This window comes from Dreissena polymorpha, chromosome 10, assembly GCF_020536995.1.
Source record: "Dreissena polymorpha isolate Duluth1 chromosome 10, UMN_Dpol_1.0, whole genome shotgun sequence".
In the NCBI taxonomy this organism is placed as follows: Eukaryota; Metazoa; Mollusca; class Bivalvia; order Myida; family Dreissenidae; genus Dreissena; species Dreissena polymorpha.
The window spans coordinates 15,563,821-15,584,828 of NC_068364.1; the positions used below are offsets into that span (position 1 = coordinate 15,563,821).

Sequence of the window (21,008 nt, forward strand, 5' to 3'; positions counted from 1 at the left end):
TAACAATGGAATGTCATGTTTTGACTGTTGTCATGAACATATAACAACATTAAGAGCATGTTCTATATGTAAACAATATAAAACTATGCATCGACTATTGCTATGAACGCATAACAACAGGCGGAGCATGTTCCATATGTTGATGATAGATTACCATGCCTTTGCTGTTGTAATAAACATGTAACAACAGGAAAAGCATGTTCTATATGTTGCCAAGATATTATTTTGCATTGCCTGTTCTCATGAACGTTTAACAACAGGCAGAGCATGTTGTATAAGTTGATAATAGCGTACCATGCCTAGACTGTTGTAATGAACATATAACAACAGGCAGAGCATGTTCCATATGTTAACAATGGAATGCCATGTCTTGACTGTTGTAGTGAACATATAACAACATTAAGAGCATGTTTTATATGTAAACAATATAATACTATGCATTGACTATTGTTATGATATGGAGAAAGATAACATTTTGCGGCTTGTTAAAAAAATGCTGGTCGAAGGGAATATCTTATTTGAACTATTTTGGGTATAATACGTCACGTGAGAAACTATATTGTTGTTAAGGTATACCGTGTTTACATACCTGTTCAAAATATTTCTACATATGTATCCCCAGTATTTTAAAAGATATCTTTATTTTTATGATTTCGCATTTACCGAAAATTGCGAATATCGACCTAAGCGACCTTAAAACAGCATATACTTCAAAGTCTAAAGTTAGTTGGAAGTGAATTGTAGCACCGTTAAACGTTCATACATCAAAACGTTATTATAGGGACTTTTTGAAATACACCATATTGTCCAATGTTTTCTGAAGGACCGAATTTGCGGCAAAAAGGAACTTATCCCGCCACATTATTATAACGCCCATGGGATTTTAAGTTAACATAAATTTTGTAAATTTGACAATATTTGTGTTGTTGCTGTGCATATAAACGAAATTTTTCTTAGTATAATGACGAATTGCTTTGTTACTCCATCTAGTTTTGGTTAGTTTAGCAAATAACACGTATAAGCGTTTGTTCAAAAACATAATTTGCTTATAAATTAGTTGTAAAACCTTTACTTTTAAGGTACCTCAAAGCAAACATTACAATGTCTCGTGGATGGAGGAAAGCAGTTGAGCACGTGCCTGTCTCCCTTCAGCATAGACCATTTCAGCTGGTGCAGCATATGAAGGAGGTTGAGACTAAAGCGTTATCAATCACAGCTGATTATATCACGCATCTGGACGAGATATCATTCATTGTCAGATCAGGTGCGAAAGCAAACCCGATTTGTCTCGGAACGGAAGCGACAATGCCATCATGTGAGTACAGACCCTTCCGGAAGACCCATATGCCCTGTAAGCATTTTGCAGCAATATTTCGTCATTTTGATGACGTGTCTATTTCTTCGCTGTACGATCTCTACACTGTGAACCCTATTTTCAACCTGGACGGTGACCTCTTCAACAAATCTGAAAACACTCTTCCGTGTTTCCTAAATGAAGAAATATCCATGGAAGGACTAGGAGAGGTAGAACAAACTGATATTAAGCTACACTGCGAACCTCCATCCTCTTCGCTATTAACAGGAATAGAGGCAAGTTCAAAAAAAGTTCGAGAACTGCTAAGCACAATTCACAATCTCAGTTTCCTGATCCAATCAAAAGAATGTATTGAGGGTGTAAGGGAAACATTGAGTAGCGTAGTGGAACAGATGACATAAGCATGTCCAAAGAGTGGTGTACTTTTGTTGGAGAAAACTGAAAGTAAGAGGACTTGTAAGACTGAACTTCCGAAGCGCAAAAGACACAAACAGGGTGTCGCCAAGACAGATACGATCATGTAGAACAAAGATTTGCTCTTTAATGCATATTTTAACAAAATTAGTGTTACCGTCTCTTTACATATGCGGGCTTATCAAATGTCAGCAGTCACTCCTCAAACACAAATCTATTTCTGTATTGAACAAATATGCACTACAGCAAAAGTTAAATTATTATATTATTCGATATAGTGACTGAGTAAGCAATTCCTGTGGTAGGTGCTCAAATTTTCATTATATTGTACGTTTATATATACAGTTTTCTCGATGAAACATGCATATTTTCCAAATTCATTTCAGAAACGCCGTTTGTCGATGATGAAAGTTCAAAGGAGAACCCGTCCGAATATGCTATACCAGGTATGCTCCGAAAGGTAAAATATAATCAAGAGCTAATTTTCACCTATCGAATGTTTTGAATTAAATGAAGGAAACATTACAGGATTAAAATTCAGAAGACGCATACACCAGTTTAAATGAAGTAGGTAATGTGCCGAGGTATTCTGCTCTGTCTTATGTTATGTATTTTCAAATTATAACATTTGACTTTCCTGTGCACTAGTCTATGTTAAACTATTGAATCAAAATATGTTTTGTTCTTTGATGAAAAATATGAGACCCCGGGGCAGAGCTATGAATTGTTGCGTATTCTTGATACACGAATTGCACTCAGATCATGTTAGTAACCAAAATACTATATGATAACATTTGTAAAAGGTATTTATATTTCTGTGACTGTTTATGAAGTTAGAAAAATTGCGCCAATAATTAAATAAAATAGCTGTTTTTACATAAAATTGAACTTAAACCATTTGTAAGTTCCATCTATTTTAAATGTAAATATTACGCATTTATTAGATATTTTTGTTTTGCATGGTTGTCTGAAAAACACCAGGAATGTTATAACGAGAAACCCTTCGGGATTCACGTACTTTTAACAGCTGTAAAAATGTCTTCATACAATCTTTAACACACAATTTCAAATATATTTCTTAACTTTTAACGAATTTTTTAATTATTTTTACAGCTAAAAAGAGAGGTAAGCGACCGAAACTGTCTTTGAGTACTTGAGGAAAGAAAAGCCCGGCGACTGAAATCACATAGAACGGTATTGCTTATGAGTTCAATATAAGCCTACTATACATGATCATATAAACATTTTTTTTATTTAATTTGACGAACTTCTTACTTATTAAATTTAAGAAGCTGCTATAATACTTATGCGTCTCTATAATTGTAAGAAAAAAGTACCTAAAAATTACACAGAAAAGAGCCAGTGTTTTAATGTAAACAAACATCCAAGGACTCCATTAACTTAACTATACCAAAATCAAGTAAAATAATGCAGTATATGAACTATCGACTCGCTGAGCTGAAATGCTGCCACTTATTTTGATGTATGGTATATTCCATTTGATCTTAAAGTAAAGGAGTCATGGTTCAGGTCGCATTATTTTTTCGAGTACCCCGCGTAATGGCCATATAATTTCCGGATCTTAAGTATGTGAAGCTTATTAGTTTGGTATTGATTTTGTAACCAAGACACAAAATTAAAGCAATAACAAATATTTCAATATGTTAACTTTAAAGCTTAAACGACCCCACATTCATTCTTAGTCTGCCGTTATTGATTTGACACGCAGAAAAGGGTGAAATAAAGTCGTTGTTTAACAAGTTTGGAAAATGCGATCAGACTTAAAAAACGCCTCAAAATGAACTGTGAATTGAAACTACATACTTTTCCGTTATTGATAATGCTTTCATTTATTTGTTTCAGAGCCAGGAAATTGTGAACGGGACAGAACAGACAAAAAAGTGAAATGGGATGATAACTTTAAGAATGAAATGAATTTAACTTTGATATCGACTTTCAGAAAGGTACTTTCATTTAATGTCCTTACATATTCCGTATCCTTTACCTCTCTCTCTTTTTTTCTCCCTCTCTCTCTTCGAGGTTGCTTCAATCTAGAATAAGTCTCGAGAGCGACTGTTGTATTTCGAACTTGTTTCAAAATGTAAAATCAATAAATTATTACAAATATAAGGTCAATGTTTTGACAAACGCCGATGCTGTATTTATGCAGCCAAAAACGCGGTAGAAAAAATATGGGCTTTGCCAGATGGCACTGACTACATAGCGGGAAAGGTCCATAACGTAAACATAACATACAATGACATTCGATCGTTGGATATTGGTGAATGGCTGACAGAGCAGGTAGTTTGGTTGTACCATTTAATATATTTGTGAAGGCTAACCACATATTATGATCGGGCATGTTCATAGCGATGACGAAAATGAGTCCCGTACTTCAAAAGGAAGTATTTTTGTACTTGCAAAACTGCCATAGTGGTTTTTAGCTCGGCTGTTTTCGGAGAAAACCCGAGGTATTGTCATAGCCAGCTCGTCGTGTCGTCCGCCGTCCGCGTCGTGCTAAAACCTTAACATTTTGTTAAGGATTTGAACATAAGCTCTAAAATCAAAGTGCTTTAACCTTCAACTTTGAAACTTCATATGTAGCTGCATCTTGATGCGTTCTACATGCCACACCCATTTTTGGATCACCAGGTCAAAGATCAAGGTCACTGTTACATCTTTAAAAAAAAATTAACAAGCTTTCTTTTATTCAAAACTGCAACCGCAGCCGAGCGTCGCAGCCGTTATGCAGTGCCCTTATTTTTTATGCTGTTAAGACTATATTGGTACCAGGGTTTTAATAACATTACTCTGCAAGTACTGTATATGGTGTTTTTATCAATATTATAACACATTACTGACTGTCCTCTTTAAAGTCTTACAAACAATAAAGATAATCATGGCATAACTTTCAAGGTCATAGACGGTTATTTGGCCCATCTAAACCAAGCTGCGATCGACAAGGGTCAAATAAAGATCAAGCATGAACTTTGTTCAACTATGACTAGCATCATGAATGCTTCCCATAAGCCGAAAAATAATAACGTAAATATATTTTTCATTATAGCGAACTATCATAAATAAAGTTAATAAATTCGTAAAACTGTGCAAAAAGGTACGTTATTGTTACTTTGGATGAAATCAACATATTTTTTTTCGCTTTCTCTGTATAGTGTGTATATGATATAATGCTCGTGGATTTTCGCCAGAAATTCCTGATTTACTTACAACAAATTTAATTGTATTAACACATCTGTTTATAATCGCAGTGTTTCCGGAGGCTTACAGTTTTTGAACTGTCCGTCTGTCATTCCGCCAGTCAGTCCGTCTGAAAACTTTAACATTGGTCATTATTTCCTTATAAGTCATACTTGGCTAATATGGCCTTGGGGCAAGATCGTTTCGATGACATTTTAATGTATGACCTTGAACCCAGGATGACATTGACTTTGAAGGTACAATTTTTTTTAAACTCTTAACACGGGCCATATCTTTCTTACAGGTTAATGGATTTACTTTATATTTTAACACAACACCCCTTGAGACAAGATCTTTTCAATAAAATTAATTTTATGACATTGACTGTAGGATGACATTGACAATGAAGATACCCTATTTTAACTATAATATTGGTAATATCTTTCTTACAGGTAAATGGATTTACTTTTAATTTTCATTTTTGGCACGACACCATCTTTCTTGAACGAGCCATCTTTATATGGCTGATGCATATATTGATTTTAACTTGATTTCTGAATGAAATTGACCTTGAAAATCTAATTATCCAGTTTTTAGATGTTGTTCATAATTAATTGTACCATGACTTTTTAATCAAATACATTTATTTAATTTTGGACACTACATCTCTCAGGACTATAAACGTTAAATTTCTGCTGACTTTTTTCAACTTTAATCAATAGTTACCTTCACATCTGGTGCTAAATCCAAGGTCAAAAGACCCTTCGGAGGCATTGTCATTTAACAGTGACGGCTCTTGTTTTTACTTTTTTATTTATAAATTCACAGTACAGAGTTTATGCATACGACATGATTGTTGGAGCTTACTTTCAAAGGGGTAACCACTTGAATCTCCTGGTTAGTATGCTGCTATTGTTCGAATCTAAATATCAATGTCAATGGCAAAGTTATGGTGCATGAAAAACGCTTTTTTAGTGTGTTGCAGTTAATGAACAATAATGCTTGCTTTGAGTTCAGAGGAGTACTGATATAATCACGAGAGTCGCTATACTTGAGTGATTTCTTTTATACAGCATCCAAAACGACAAAGGAAACATGACAACATATTTCTAGGAAATTCATGGTAGTAGCGTTGAACTGCATTCAGCCGAGCAAACTTTTTGTTCACATCATTTGGTATTTATAGGGCATTATTCAACGACAAAAGTCAAACAGTTTAACTACGCAATTTATTATCTTAAAGGCTTGGCATAATACTGTCAAGGCTGGGTTCAATTGTATTATACAGGTTCCCCCGAGAACGGCGGGAAATTTAAGTACATAATGTCTATCCCCCGTGAAAAGCGGGAAGTGTGTTCGTGGAAACTATGCCTATACATCACTTCTATTCATAAAATGGTGTTTTCAAGGCCAGAGTAAAAACCAGACATAAAACTTCACTGAATGTAAAATAACTCTGGAAAACTGTACCCAAAAACAACCAATATTATCAAAAGATTACTGATCAAAGTCTAGCGAATTCGCAACACTGGTACAGTCAATAACACTGGTACAGTCAATTACGCAGGAACCTGTCGTCGGGGGCCGAACTAAGTAGACCATTGGACAGACTGACGGTGTGCCGTACGCTGTTATAAGTCCCAGCCATGACGATGTGGGTTTCTAATTGAGCTCGTAATTCTCGACAACACTGGAATATAACAAAAATCTGGCAAGCATCGTGTTACAATAAAAAATTAAGTGGGAGGGTGGGTGTTGAATGTAAACGTGTAAACCATAGCGCGACCTACCCTGTGATGCGAGGAGCTAGTAAAAGAACGACAATTTGCATGGGCAGTGGTTTTATACTTAGTGAACGAGTCTATGTGTTAGAGTAGACTGCGTAGGATGGGTTATAAAATTGGGGTTTGGGTTTCGGCGATCCCTTAGGAAAATAGCGTTTGCGTTGAATAAGACAGTTTATTTTTGAGCGAATAAACATTATTATATCGTCCAGGTACTTTTATTATGAGCCAAAGTCTAACTCGTGGAATTAAACACAGGTCAACATGTGGGCCATTTCTGTAGACTTGCTATCATAAACTTAAATTACAACCTGCTTACGGCAAGATTACCTGTAAAAAAAACTCTAATTTGTATTTTACAAACACGCTTACATTTATACCCCCACAGACTCTGTTTGGGGGGGCTTAAAAGAATATGTTTGTCCCGTCCGTCCCTATTCCAGCACGTCCCGTCCGTACGTCCCGATTTGTTGTCCGTACGTCCTGTCCGGACGACCCGATTTTGTTTTGAACGAATGACTTTTTAAACAATAAACAAACAACCTTCAAAGGTCATATGTAGATTCACCTCAATGAGTTTTGCGTGTCGACTCTTTTTCCGGACAGTAGGTCAAATTTCAAATTTACTTTGTCAGTACTTCCTGATTTTTGTCCGCACGTCCCGATTTTATTTTCATAAATAAGTTGTGAACCCATAAACATACAACCTTCAAAGATCATATGCAGATAAACCTCAATGACTTTTAAACGACAACTATCTTTCGGGTCATTAGTTCAAAGGTCAATGTAACTGTGACCTCTAAATAAAATTGTAACATTGGCTCCAGAATGGAATTGCTGCGACCTACAACTATCAAACTTCATATGTAGATGCAACTTGGTGATCTTTACATGACTTGTCAGACCCTCTTACGGGTCCCTAGGTAAAAAGTCAAAGTCAATGTGATATGTTATAGCCAACTGTATTATTGACTATGTAATAAAAGTGCTTCCATCTACAACTTTCAGAATTCATACGTTGATGCTCTTTTATAAGTCTTACATGCCATATCATTTGTATGCCCCCAGAACATACGTTCTGGAGACATATTAAAATCGCACCGTCCGTCAGTCAGTCCGTCCGCCCGGATTAGTTTTCGCTCAATAAGTCAAGCAATTGTCATCCGATCTTTACCAAACTTGGTCAGAAGTTGTATCTAGACATTATCTAGGTCAAGTTCGAATATGGATTATGCCGGGTCAAAAACTAGGTCACGGGTCATTTATTGCATTTCAATAGCTTCTATGAAAGCGTTTATAGGGGGCATATGTCATCCTATGGCGACAGCACTTGTTCAGGTCACTATGTCAAAGGTCAAGGTCACTTGGACCTCTAATGGGAAGCTTCAAGTGATTCCATTTAAAATCTTCATTTTTCATATATGTATAAGCAACTCAAAGAGTTCTACAGCTCAAACTACATTTTGGTCACTAGGTTAAAGTCACTGTGTTCTCTCATTAAACAAAAATTAACATAGACTCTTGATTATACCAAGTGAATTGCGGGAATGTAATTAAGTATAGTGATATTCATCAAATCATATTGATATTTAACAACACCGAAGTGTGAATACCATTAAAAAGCAGGTTTGAAGAAATTCAAAAGATTTAAGAGTTTAAAATATATATCGACTCATGTATTGCTGCATTTTTCATAAGCTTTTGTACGTCTATCCTGGCATGCATTGTTGAGTATCTCCCGTTTCGTGTTTACATTGGCCGTCACACACACTATTGTTTGTATTAATTTATTATTATTATATTTATTATATTTATTATTAGTAGTAGTATTATTATTATTATTGTTTTTATTATTATTAGTATTAGTAGTAGTAGTAGTATTGTTATTGTTTTTTATATATATTATAAGGCTATAAGGTTCAAAACACAGTGAAAAGTAACGTTTAAGATTTCTTTTATATTATGAAATGATGTCTGTACCTTAAGTTACGTTAAATTTCTATACGTTAGGTAACAATGGTAAAGCAATGAAGGAGAATTGAAGAAGAAAAGTGTTTGATATAATGGTAGACTTATCCTTTTTAAATATATACAAGTGAACATTAATCAGAATTCTAGTCTATTAAAATCGATCAAATATGACACTAGTAACAAAATTATTTATATAATTTTCGTATATGTACGTGTGATGGTTTACTTTACTTGTTGATTGTGTTTGACAAACTGCTTGCTTATTATATAGCAAAAGGATTTACAAAACGATTCAATAATAATAGCACGTTTTTACGTGCAGGCATAGAAATGCTATGCATACATGACTTTGTTTCTATTTGTTTTTGGAAAGTGTCTGTTTGGTTTCAGTGCATGTTATATTGATAATGTGTTACATAATATGGTATCGACTTAGTACCAACCTTGGAATGTATATGTCTTCCTTCCATTGGCCAATTTACAACACGTTTAATATGAACCATAATATGAGATATTAGCGCACGAGCAGTCTGTTATAATTGTCAAGACTGCTGTGATTTGGATCTGTGAAAAAATATACGAGAGCGTATTTGCAACCTAATTAATATGACAAACTAAATTAACTAAAATGTAATGTTTCTTCACAATGCAATGTCCAATTGCTTGAAATTTTTAAACGTCGATTGAACACGTTATCTCATCAAATTTAAATTATATGTACGAACATGGCTACAAAGAATTTCGTCGAACGTATATATGCCTATTCCCGGAGGAAACATTGAGCTAATATTTTATACACATTGCCTAAGTCTTATAAAGCAATGGTTTGGCAAGCGAATCATATAAGTTCATGTTCTTCGCTGTACTCGTCACTTAAAATGCCTAAACTGTGAAAGTCAACACGTAGGTGGTACAGTTGTACTTATCGATGTTAATGAGCTTGTGACTTTTTTAAACACAATAATAGCCCATCAATCGACGTATTGATAAGGAAGCAAATACTTGTTCAATGCATTCGTTTTCCGCGGTACATTGCGCGTATTGTAATTTTAGATGTCATCGATGTTCCAAAGAATTATGCCCTCCACATATACGCAGACCACCATTAACAAATATTGAAAACCTTTTATTGATTTTCAACCCACTGGCGCATCTGATATTTTAATTTGAATTATATAGTTGCTTAGGTGTAGGTGTTTTGAATCTGCGAATAGCTCAACTGTAACTGATAAAAGTTTTTTCTTCTTGACTATCATACTCGAATATTTAAAATTAATAATCAGACATTCATTTCAATCGACACTCATAACTATAAATTAACGTAAGTAAGACATAAGCACGTCCGTTGTACGTAAAAAGTTGGCTGTATGTGAATGTTACTTTTGTAGATATGTGTACACTCAAATCAAGGCAGAAACCACATTTGAAAGCTTGTTTAAACACTGTACAATACAAATATTAGTTTTAACATAATTCAGTGTTATTTAACTAAACAGTCAAAGAAACGCGTGTTTTACAAAGTATAATGTTTAATATAGCAGTTTTGAAACGTCCATCTTATTCAATAATGAAGATCCTTGCGTGGCCTTTACTTCCCACATCCTGGGTAGCGTTTTCGGTCTTAGATTCCACCTTGTTTTTCTTGCTGGAACATATACACGATGACTTACTTTGGCGATGAATATTATTATTATAAATGTTTGAACATGTTAATACAAAGGAAGCTCTTAAAAACGCATTGACGGACGGTTATGAACCGAAGACAATACGATGAACCGCGTGAATGTTATAAAATATTGAAACACGATTTCAATTTAATATGTGTAACAGCGCTTATTGTGTTACGTACATTTAAAACCTATTTCTTACTTGCACTTTTTATATGCACACAGTGCCACTTAAAATCCGGAAATTAAGGCTACGGTGCCAAATACGGAGCCAAGAACAACATCAAGTTTTGTTTCCTGTTGGTTCTCCGGATTTTGCTTCGAATATGCAGAACTATGTACAATGTGCATATGACCGCCATCAACAGTGTTTGTCGTAGACGAATTTGCAGTATCTCCAAGGCAGACGTAGCTGCCACCAGTATTTATACAGTGTTGGTTTATACCACAAATATTTGCACGTGTGCACTCATCTATATCTTTTCCACAGTTTGAGCCTTCCCAGCCGATATCACATTCACATTTATAACTACCAGCAGTATTATTGCAGTGCTGATGGAATCCACACGTGTTAGTGCTGCTGTGAAAACAACAAGATAACTACCAGACATAATTAAAACGAATATAGCATTAGTTGCAAACTTAACCAAAACAATAAAGTGCATACTTCAATATTGTACACATTTCTAACCTGGTACTGCATTCATCAATATCTTGACTTTCCGCGTACGTGTCATTAAAGGCTTTGTTCACGAATCCTCGAAGACAGGCTCGGTCCGAGGCGATGACGTTCTCGTCCAAGTATTGGCATCGCGGTCCAGTCCAACCCACTAGGCAGGTGCAACTGTGGTTTAAAAATGTATCATAAAAGAATTATGATAATTTTGTCAAAGGTTTCGGGGTTTTTTATTTGAATAGCGGTGGTGGATAAACAAACTAAACTAGTCATACAAATAGTATGTTTATAATCAACGCTGTTTTATTTCTCATTTTAATTGCACAAACATCAACACAATGTCAATCTTAAAATAATATTATGTTAGTGCGCCTTCGAATACACAACTGTTTTGTTTTGATGCATTGCTTTTAAACACTCTTGTGATAACACTGATTTATTTTTAAACTCCAACTTCCAGTTTATCGACAAATACAACACTATCAGAAATGTTTTGAATCGAAAAGCAACGCTATCGGATTTATGCGAAATGGAAAGGTTTTTCTGTATTCTGTAGGATTGAGTACTTACTTGTAACCCCCGAGAGTGTTAACACAGGTACCTGTCCCATGGCGAGCGCACGGATCATAGTTTAGGATTGTAAACTCATCTCCGTCCGTGCAATTATTGCCCTTGATATATATGCATAATCGTTTAACTCAAGTTTAGCATAAACTGCAATTTAAACAGATCATTGAATGAGATAATTAATGATAAAAAGACACTATACAATGAAACGATATTAAAAATCGGCTTCTTGGAATGCAAAGTGCTTTATATACTTAGTTTGAAACGTCCATTTCTCAAAGAAGGTTATTTCGCTTCGGCATCATATAGATGATGCTCTTGAAGAATGCAAACAACCGTTGATTATAGAAATATAACAGTAATGAATTATGATAAAAACGAGTTTACTGATAAAATAAATTTACCATGAATCCCGCCATGCAAAATCCGCACTCCATCTCGCCAGACAGGGTATTGTTAGTACACGTCGACCAGAAGGGACAGATGTTATTACCGCATTGTAGAGTCGCCCCATTATTGTCTTGTAACACTTGCTGTAGAAAATATATGGTGTCTTCTTTGTGTTAAGAAACTACCGTTGTGACATTTGATAATTGCAATACATGGTTGGTTGAGTTTGTATCACGTAATAACAATGTCATTTTCATGTTCATGTTTAGTTAGATGCAAATCCAATTCGAAATCCTAACTTGAGAAAAGAACATAATATTCTAAAATTGTTGACCCAAAAATGAGTGTACGCATTTTGAAGGTGTGCACAGTTAGATGTTAAACTAAACAAAAACTTTGTTTCGATTCGTAAAGTCATAGGCAGTTAAAATATATTTTAAATTTCATTCAGATGGCCGTAAATATAAAGGGAACAATGAAAATTATAAATGAGCAAAGAATAGCATCTTTTTTTAAGAACACATTACCGTGTGGTATATTTTCGTTTCGTACATGCGTAACCCATTCAATATATCCATTTCTATATGAGTGCCAAATACGTTTGCGATGCTTTTTTACAAACTTTAATGAGACCAGTATTTTTCGATAAGTAAAAAGCGCATCTACACTGCAGAATTTAGGTTACACTCATTACAAAAGTATACGTATATAGTAACTATATGACATACTATAACTAATAATAAATACTTACACAGCCAACCAAAATGACTTGAAACGAAATAATATTCCACAGTACAGTTTTCATAATTGGTTACTTCTAAAACACATACAATAAGAGTACTGTGGTTTTGAAGATTGATGCGTAAGACCAAGCGTTTTTCGAATTATGTCGTCATTTAATATGCTAGATTTATTAAAACCCCAATTGAATCATAAAACAATGACAGCAATATATTGGCACAATAAAAATACTTATTTAGATGATAAACGAACATCTTAAACAAACACCATTTTTAATAAAATATAGTGCATGTCTTTGGCACAGATAAGCCAAACCATAATTTTATTATTCACTTTAGTCCATAACCATTTAATAGTGCAACTCATGGCAAGAGTGTATTATGACAATGGACAAATGCAATATGTTTGCAACATTTTTAGCGTGCGATAGTGCTTGTTTTTATGAAATGTTATTTTTTTTAACGAAATCAGTATTTAAATCAAAATCCTTTTATTTCAAATAATAATTAACACTTTATTTGTCGATTTTAGAGTAAATGCGTATAATCGTATCATAATTGGTAATTTATACTATTTAACTCATGTACGCAAGTCGGGAGTGAGATTCATACTTTTTAGTGTACTGTCACATCATAAATAACAAAAAATACTTCAGTACTTAGAAATAAGTATGATAGTTTTTTGCCCGATGTTACTTAATTACATCATTTATTGAACCGTACAAACTTCTTAAATATACTTGAACATATCAAAACTTTACAGTGACGCTTATACTATTAACCTCTTTGAACGATTCCATATCTTGTACATATGTTCTTGGCCAAAGTCAGAATGTCAATACACTTTAAAACTTGAAAATAATTAACCTTCTTTTCATAAAAATATAAAGTATATTAGTTGTAACCAGAAGTGAAGTGATCACAAATTATCATTTCACACGAGGCACAGTGAAAAGATAAAGTTGTCATTTACTTGTATTATTCACTTAATTTACCGAATAACATGTTGCGATTTACTGATGAAAGTCAAAAATATTTTAGGCTTTTAAGGCATACCCGTAAAGATGCTTCCTATGTTACAAAATATTTCTATCTTAAAACATTGTTTTATTTGGTATTGAGGTATGCTTGTTACTAGGCTTAAGTAAGATGAATTATTTATGGCGACACGAGATTAACCGAAATTGCAAGATCTAAACACATTGTGATACTAAGTTCAAAGTACAATGACAAGAAAATACATAAAACATATCAATTTTAGTTTGAGCTTTATGCTTAAATGTGGACAGAAACTGATCAAATTAATTTATCATCAAAATACTTTATTTTAATTTTAAGATTAGATAAATGGTCTTATATATAATTTGATTGCAGTTTGATGCCGTTCGTTATGCCACTGATTATAGTAATAAAATCATTATGAATAAAACTGATGTTTCTCAACACCTAAATAAATAACCATCTCGTGGAGTTCGCGCTTACAACGTCCAATGTCTAAAGCGTTATTAAGACTGGTATTCATTACCTTTTCGGTATGATATCATTACATTTAATCGTTGTATCATTTGCTGAGTTTAAAGTATGTTTCAAGTTTTCATGTTTGTTGCATATTTTGTTCTGTACAAAGTTGTCTTGTTATTGAAGTTTGGGCAGAAAAAAGTACTTGAACATTCGATTTGGTATTTTATTAAAAATGATTTCAAACCGCCGTCCCACCTTACTACGATCAAATCAGTCAGTTTTGAACTTATCGACAGTCATACTTTGCATGCCGATGTTCTTCTAAACTATCGCGCCTGGGTCATGCTATATTTTACCCGTCATCTTTGCATGAACGCGCCGTTAGTACTACGTCGTAAGGGTTTGCTTTGCGTTTATACTTCGATGCTACTGCGATTACGCGGCGATCTCGACGTCACGGCGTCCACACTACGATCTTGTGGTATCTTCTACAACTCTACTGTGACCTTGACGTTTGCACTGTGACTTCGCTACGTCAATACAGCGTGCGAACTGCGTGTATAAAAATGCTGATTTATTTCCAAGAACCGTGCATTTATGTATCCGCTTTAATTTTGAAGACAGTGTTTTTTGTGTTATCCATTAGGTCATCGTTTTGAACACATGCTAAGGGAGTAAGGGTAGTGGGGGTGAGAAGAAGTGAGAAGGACAACAACGCATTATCCTGAGAGAGGTTTAATGTTCTACACACAGTCTACTTCAATACCGGACGTAAAGAAACCCCAGCAAATCCGACAAATAATTTAGATCTGGATCGACCTTAACGAACTCGAAGGGAAGTTACATAGAGAATAATCTCCGTTGTTTTTTATGAGGAAGCTATTCTCATAAACGGTTGAGGGTAAGGCAGATACCCTTTTGACAAAGAAGACCTTAGTTCTCATTAAAAATGCTGCTATAACAACGCTTTGGTATCGTAAGATACGAACAAGATATGAGAGACAGGCAAAACCCAGCATCGGCGGCGTTTCGGCGTTTACAGTACGTTTTCTCGTATCTTGTACTACGCAATTGTGACATTATCGTAAGTATAGCGTTGCTATGGCAACAACGGCGTCCTGAAAGCGAACCTTTCGCGTTTTAACCAGGACACCGGAATAATTAAAAGCCTTGGCGTTTACTTTAATCATATCAAACGCAGTCTTAATGCGATTGCAACCTTCGGCGTTCTTAGATTTGAGACGCCGTCTTTATGCATTCTCCATAGCTTTCTTACCGCGTCCTGTGTCGCCGCAGTAACACAGTAAGAACGCTAGCCAGTTGTGTGTGACGTGGTATTACTACTTTTTGTAAATGGACAATGCTTGCAGAGGAGCAATTGCCTTTGTATTTTTATGATATTTGAAATTGCCAGAACTAAATATGTTCAATACAAACAGAATTTCCAGTGTTTTGTAAAATAGTTTGTAACATATTGCCTATTAAAGCAGTCGTGGAGAACAAGTTAATAAATACATTGTCTTTTGTGAGACTCAAGTAGAGAGCACAACTAGTATCAACATGAAGACGAACGTATGTAAATGACTGATTGAATACGTTCGGATCGACTGATGTTAAACACTCAGCTGGGCTCAAACAACTGTCTCCTGAAGTAAACGTCTATCGCCTAGACATCTCGGCCATCCGTGCTCATACAGTGAGTGATGGATTTTATACTTAACATACGCACTCTTCGTAGTATCAAACAATATAACGACAACAACAGAATTCAGTAAATCATTCAATCGTTTCGCGTTGCAACGGTTTATAATTTTCAGGGTTTTTTTATTGTCAAAATATGCGTATAATGGATATTTTTGAGCATGGTAAATGTTCAGTATTCCTGTTTCCTCACAAATATCATAACTACAACTAAAATGTGCGAATCTAAAACAATTGTTGTTTTTTTTAATTTTGTCAATTTACCAAAACGTGAAAAGGCCCCTTTAATCGACCGTTCCAATCTCAGGCCATAGCTTTATACCATTTACGATATGAATGACAGATTTCGACGTACGTGTAAAACACAATAATTGTGTCGTCCGAGTCACACAACGAAGAGTTTATAAGAAAAAAGACAACTGCGAAGTCAAGTGTATTTGAGTTATTTTGGTGCATACGTAAAAAAGACATGCTATGAATGACCTCTACTAGGTATTTGCAAACAAAACACATCAAATAGATATATGTACAACAAGTCCATAAAATATATATTAATATAAAATATTAATATTAAATGTACTTATTTTATTTACAGTCACCATCAACACCGTTAGTATTATATATAAACAATACAATGGAAAACAGCACGAGTAATTTTTCAATGTCATTTAACATAATTGCATGATCAGTGTTTTAATTTAAGAACAATACAAGTTGTGAAAACATTTACTGAATTATTTTTCAAGAATAATATTTCGGACAAAAATATTTGTTTGTTTTAATGCTTAAATAATGTAGATCTATCCAAACAACATATCGAATATTTTTTCATAGAAAAAGTTATATATTTATAAAATGAACAGATCTACTTCAGCAAAGAATTACGTTTTACGATTTTCTATATCTAAATTATAACGCCTTAAACTAAAATTTAATGCATGTCTTTTTTCTTATTATTTACTAAATGATCGATAATTGTATTTCTGCCGAACAAACGTCTGCAGAACTTTACTTAATAAATATGTATAAATTATGTTGCTACGAATGGTATTACGTGTGTTTTAGTATGTTATTATTTCAAGTTTCTTACAAACATCACTGAGATTTTAGTTTTCTTGTCATTTCAGCATGTCGAAAACACGAGCACTTGTTAGATTTGTCCAACGTAGGTTTTCCTTGCTTCACCCATGTATGTATAGCATGCTCTCTCCTTTGGCACTTCTGGATTTCCAACTTTGCTCTTTTAAGCTCTTGAAGACTTTCTTTTAAATCAATCTCAGTTTCAGTAAGCTTTTTTAAACGCTTATCAAGGTCCTGATAAAGTTCTTCGAAATCTGTCTGCAGGGCAAACTGTGATGTCAGGGACTTTCGCACGGTTTCGTTCAGTCGACATGTTTCTAGACATTGTTTTATATTTTCAAGAACAGTTAGATTATATGACTTTATACTATTCTCTATGTTGTCCCATGATTTGTTTAGCGTGCTAAGTGCCTTGCGAATTTCCCGGTCGTTGTAATTAACCCCCGTCGTGTAGTTTTTCTCATTGACGAATATTTTAGACCTTTCTTCAGCCATCTTTGCTTCCAAAGCCTCATCTTTTATCAATCCTAGTTTTTCAAACATTTATTTCGTTTGCTCTTTTATCTGATCCAATTCCTTGAAGATTTTCTTTTCGTGGAAAGAAGATGATATCATTTCGTCGAACTTTTCACTATCCCATTCAAAGCCATCGCTTTTGATAAATGATTTATGGAGGGATTCGTTTTGATCGATAACGACCTGAACCCTTTTCTCTAATTCCTTCTTCCATATATCGGTCTGGGCAACGAATTCGGCTCTGTTGGCCTCTATTTGTTTATAAGTACGTTCTGATTCATCACGTAAATTCTTCAACTCTTTGTCATAATTGTCTAAGGCAGCGTCCGCCATTCTGTTCAGGATTTCCAGTTTCGAGGCAACAGAAATGTGAAAGTCCTTTAATAACGTATTCCGATCATGTGCACTGGATTTTGGTACAAATGCACCAATGCACCATTCTTTCACACGGCTGAGGCTATATATTTCAGCCACTTGGAGGTTTTCTAAGATCATGTTCACATTAGAGCTGGATGCAGATGAATATAATATTGCAAGTAGTTCTTTGTCAATACGGCGATGAAGGTGACTAATGTTCAGCTCCTTCACGACTGGCAACATTCGCAATAGGTTACTTCCTGCAAAACGTTATTGTTTATATTTATATACTTGTATCAGGTGTATTATGAGATCATTTATGAAGGTTACAGCAACAGCATTATAAATCATAATCTTGATGTATTACTTTTTATTCATATTTATTGCTAGACACAGACAAAAATGTATCTCTGCAAAACTACCCAAAACACATACGTATCATTACCGCATATCTCTCATTTCATTTCAAAATATAAATACTTGATGTTGATCGGCATGCGTTAGTCGTATAACCATGTTTTGGAATAATTATCAGACTTTTTACGTTGTAGTCCAAGGGAAATAATTTTAAACATGAGCGTCCTATTTTTACTAGCACATTGATCGCCCTTTATAATTCTTCACCGCGTGAAATACGTTCGTTACATTTATAATGACATGTCTGGTTATCGAATTGATTTGTTTTTTTTAAATCAAATTTGAGAAGTGAGGTTGAGGTTGTATTACCCAAAAGACAAAATATACTTTACATAAACTGTTACAATGTATAAGTAATCAATACTTCAAATGATTGTAATCAAATATTTAAATTATATTTGTAAAGAAAATAACATAGGGCTAACTTACTCTATTCTAACATAACTGTAGTGAAGCATCACCTCTCCATATATAATGTATATTTGCCAAAACGTAATATTATTTACGATATACGTTTAGGCTTTACAAAGGCATATGCTTACTAGTAAACGATGTATCCTCCATCGTTGTAGTCATCGTGTCTAACGTGAGTTTAACGTCCTCGCTAGGGATTCCAATCATTTCGAGCACGAATGCGTCTTCATAGACGTTGGTGTTCCTATGTAACAGCACGTGCTTGCTTTCTTTGCTCGAAGCTGCTACACGAGGTACTTTACCTTCGCCCCTCCGGAGACTTTTTAAAAGATCACTGAACAACGAGGAATATTTGCACATGGTTTTTATTTCAATGTTATATCTTTTATCACCAACGCATATAATAACAGTTTCATCCATTTTCGTTTATACGTATAACTGTGTGTATTGATGCCTGTCTATAACTGTATCTGTATTTATGTATTTACATCCGTTCGATTAACTATAAATAAGATGCATAAATTGCGCTTTAAAATGTCGCATTAATACCAATCAATTCTTAAAAGTTTAAATTCGATCGCCTTGAGCAAAACAGCACAATGGTAAATTAAGCCAATAAATCGAATAGAACGCATGCACAAATTGATTTTAAAGGAGTCATGCATTAAGTTGGATTTTCATCGTAGATGTAAAATTGGCAAAGATGTTCATTACTATATCAAGTGTTTTTACTTTTTTTTAAACGAAACATCGTGTACACGATTTAAGCACGAAGTCGTTCATTGTCTTTCAATAATTAAATATATTATTATACATTATTGTGTAATTTTCAGTTAAAATGTTATTGTGTAAGTGTTTAGTGAAAATAAACGGAAGTGAATATTATTTTAAGAGTCACAGTGAAACAATATCTAAACTGTTGCAACAAAAGTAATTTTAGGTAAAACTACGCAAATTAACGCTTACGATGCGTTCTTAGCGAAACTGAAAAACAGAAAGAAAATTAAATAGAAATAGCTTTTTGATAGCGATCCAAAACGCGATGTTTCCTAGAATATGTGTCAAGTAAACAAACAGCCATACGCAACGATGTTTACTAATAGTTCATGCGTTCTTGTTTGACTGTAGTTGGAGATCGGTTTGTCCCTTTAGTAAATGTCGTTTTTCGTTGTCTTGTTACTTTACATTAAAGTAAAAGTCGGATTACTTTTATTGTTTGATTATTATAATCCACTCAATAATGAATGACAGTGATTAATCTGAATGGTGTGTCAAGTTTTATATTGCAATTAGAACTTAAATAATATATTGTATTCGGGATAAAGAAATAAGGAAAGGGCTACGTTGTGAAACTTTCAAACTGTTAAATCTGTTTTGCCTTGTAATGGTATAAATAATAAAATGCGGTACTTTGCAATAAACAGTTATGGTATCCACAACAATCATACAAACACCAATGCACGCTTAGTGTGCGCATGCGTAGTTCTATGTAGCACTGCATTATATATGTGTAATGCTTTTGCACACACAACACCAGAATGTACCTCAGATATTTAGCAAATGTAAAATTTAAAACAATATATAAACAATAGGCTAACATTTTGTTGTAAAGCAGACATGCATGCAGTTTGTTTTGCGTACAGAATACAAGCAATAAGATGTAAAGAAAAAATGGTCAATTTAAATACTGAACATTCACCTACAGACAAATAAGCAATAGCTTTTCTACATTGTCTTTGTTTATAATGTACACTTTATATTATCATCCGTTTAGTCACTTATTCATGTAATCGCAAATTGTTTACTATGCTTTATTATATTAATTTTAAACAAGGTGAAGCTATGTCCTAAGTTGGAGTCGATTAAAAGTTAATGAATCCATATTGCTAAGTGCATACTTATTGTTTGTGAGATTCTGCGTCAATTAGCAATATTGAGGAATTGTGCATATTGGAAATCTATACTCCAACATTGTTCAATCATTTTCACAGTGTGACATGTGTTTACGCACACTAGTGGTAATTCAGATAGAACTCTTGTAAAATGCGTGTGTAACAAGAAAACATAATCTAAAATACTTCAACTCATGAAGCCCAATTATTTCATTATTGCATGAGTATGTTACATGTATAACCTACAACCTACCTTCGAGACCATAATGCATTATTAAAGATTTAAATACTTTCTTGTACGTGTCATTTTATACAAGATCCCAATTTGTTAACACACTAGCCGCTTATACGAGCCTCAAATTTTGCTTATAAAGACATAATATATGTATTAAGGATAATTTGGGGGTAATAAACATTTTGTCTGCATTTTCCTTAAGACTCAAGCCAC

The 21,008-nt window shown here is 34.2% G+C and overlaps 2 protein-coding genes across 2 annotated transcripts; both read right to left on the reverse strand.

The window, feature by feature from the left end:
• Window positions 1-10,563: 10,563 nt before the first annotated feature.
• Window positions 10,564-12,855, reverse strand: LOC127847179 (adhesion G protein-coupled receptor E1-like). Its single transcript, XM_052378903.1, has 5 exons — window positions 12,734-12,855; window positions 11,997-12,125; window positions 11,596-11,696; window positions 11,041-11,193; window positions 10,564-10,929 (listed from the first exon to the last, which is right to left on the reverse strand). Exons 1-5 carry the CDS (start codon window positions 12,785-12,787, stop codon window positions 10,581-10,583), a joined length of 786 nt encoding a protein of 261 aa, XP_052234863.1. The 5' UTR covers window positions 12,788-12,855; the 3' UTR covers window positions 10,564-10,580.
• Window positions 12,856-16,893: 4,038 nt separating this feature from the next.
• Window positions 16,894-19,143, reverse strand: LOC127848769 (uncharacterized). The gene is made up of 2 exons (XM_052381371.1): window positions 18,797-19,143; window positions 16,894-18,097 (listed from the first exon to the last, which is right to left on the reverse strand). The coding sequence occupies exons 1-2, from the start codon at window positions 19,086-19,088 to the stop codon at window positions 17,508-17,510; spliced, it is 882 nt and encodes a 293-aa protein (XP_052237331.1). The 5' UTR covers window positions 19,089-19,143; the 3' UTR covers window positions 16,894-17,507.
• Between the last annotated feature and the right edge of the window lie 1,865 nt (window positions 19,144-21,008).

Coding starts and splice junctions, on each gene's coding strand:
- LOC127848769 (XM_052381371.1), bottom strand. CDS start 19,088: ATGGATGAAACTGTTATTATATGCGTTGGTGATAAAAGATATAACATT. Junction 18,098..18,796: donor GGAGGATACATCGTTTACTA/GTAAGCATATGC, acceptor AACGTTTTGCAG/GAAGTAACCTATTGCGAATG.
- LOC127847179 (XM_052378903.1), bottom strand. CDS start 12,787: ATGAAAACTGTACTGTGGAATATTATTTCGTTTCAAGTCATTTTGGTT. Junction 11,194..11,595: donor AACACTCTCGGGGGTTACAA/GTAAGTACTCAA, acceptor TTTAAACCACAG/TTGCACCTGCCTAGTGGGTT. Junction 10,930..11,040: donor ATTGATGAATGCAGTACCAG/GTTAGAAATGTG, acceptor TTGTTTTCACAG/CAGCACTAACACGTGTGGAT.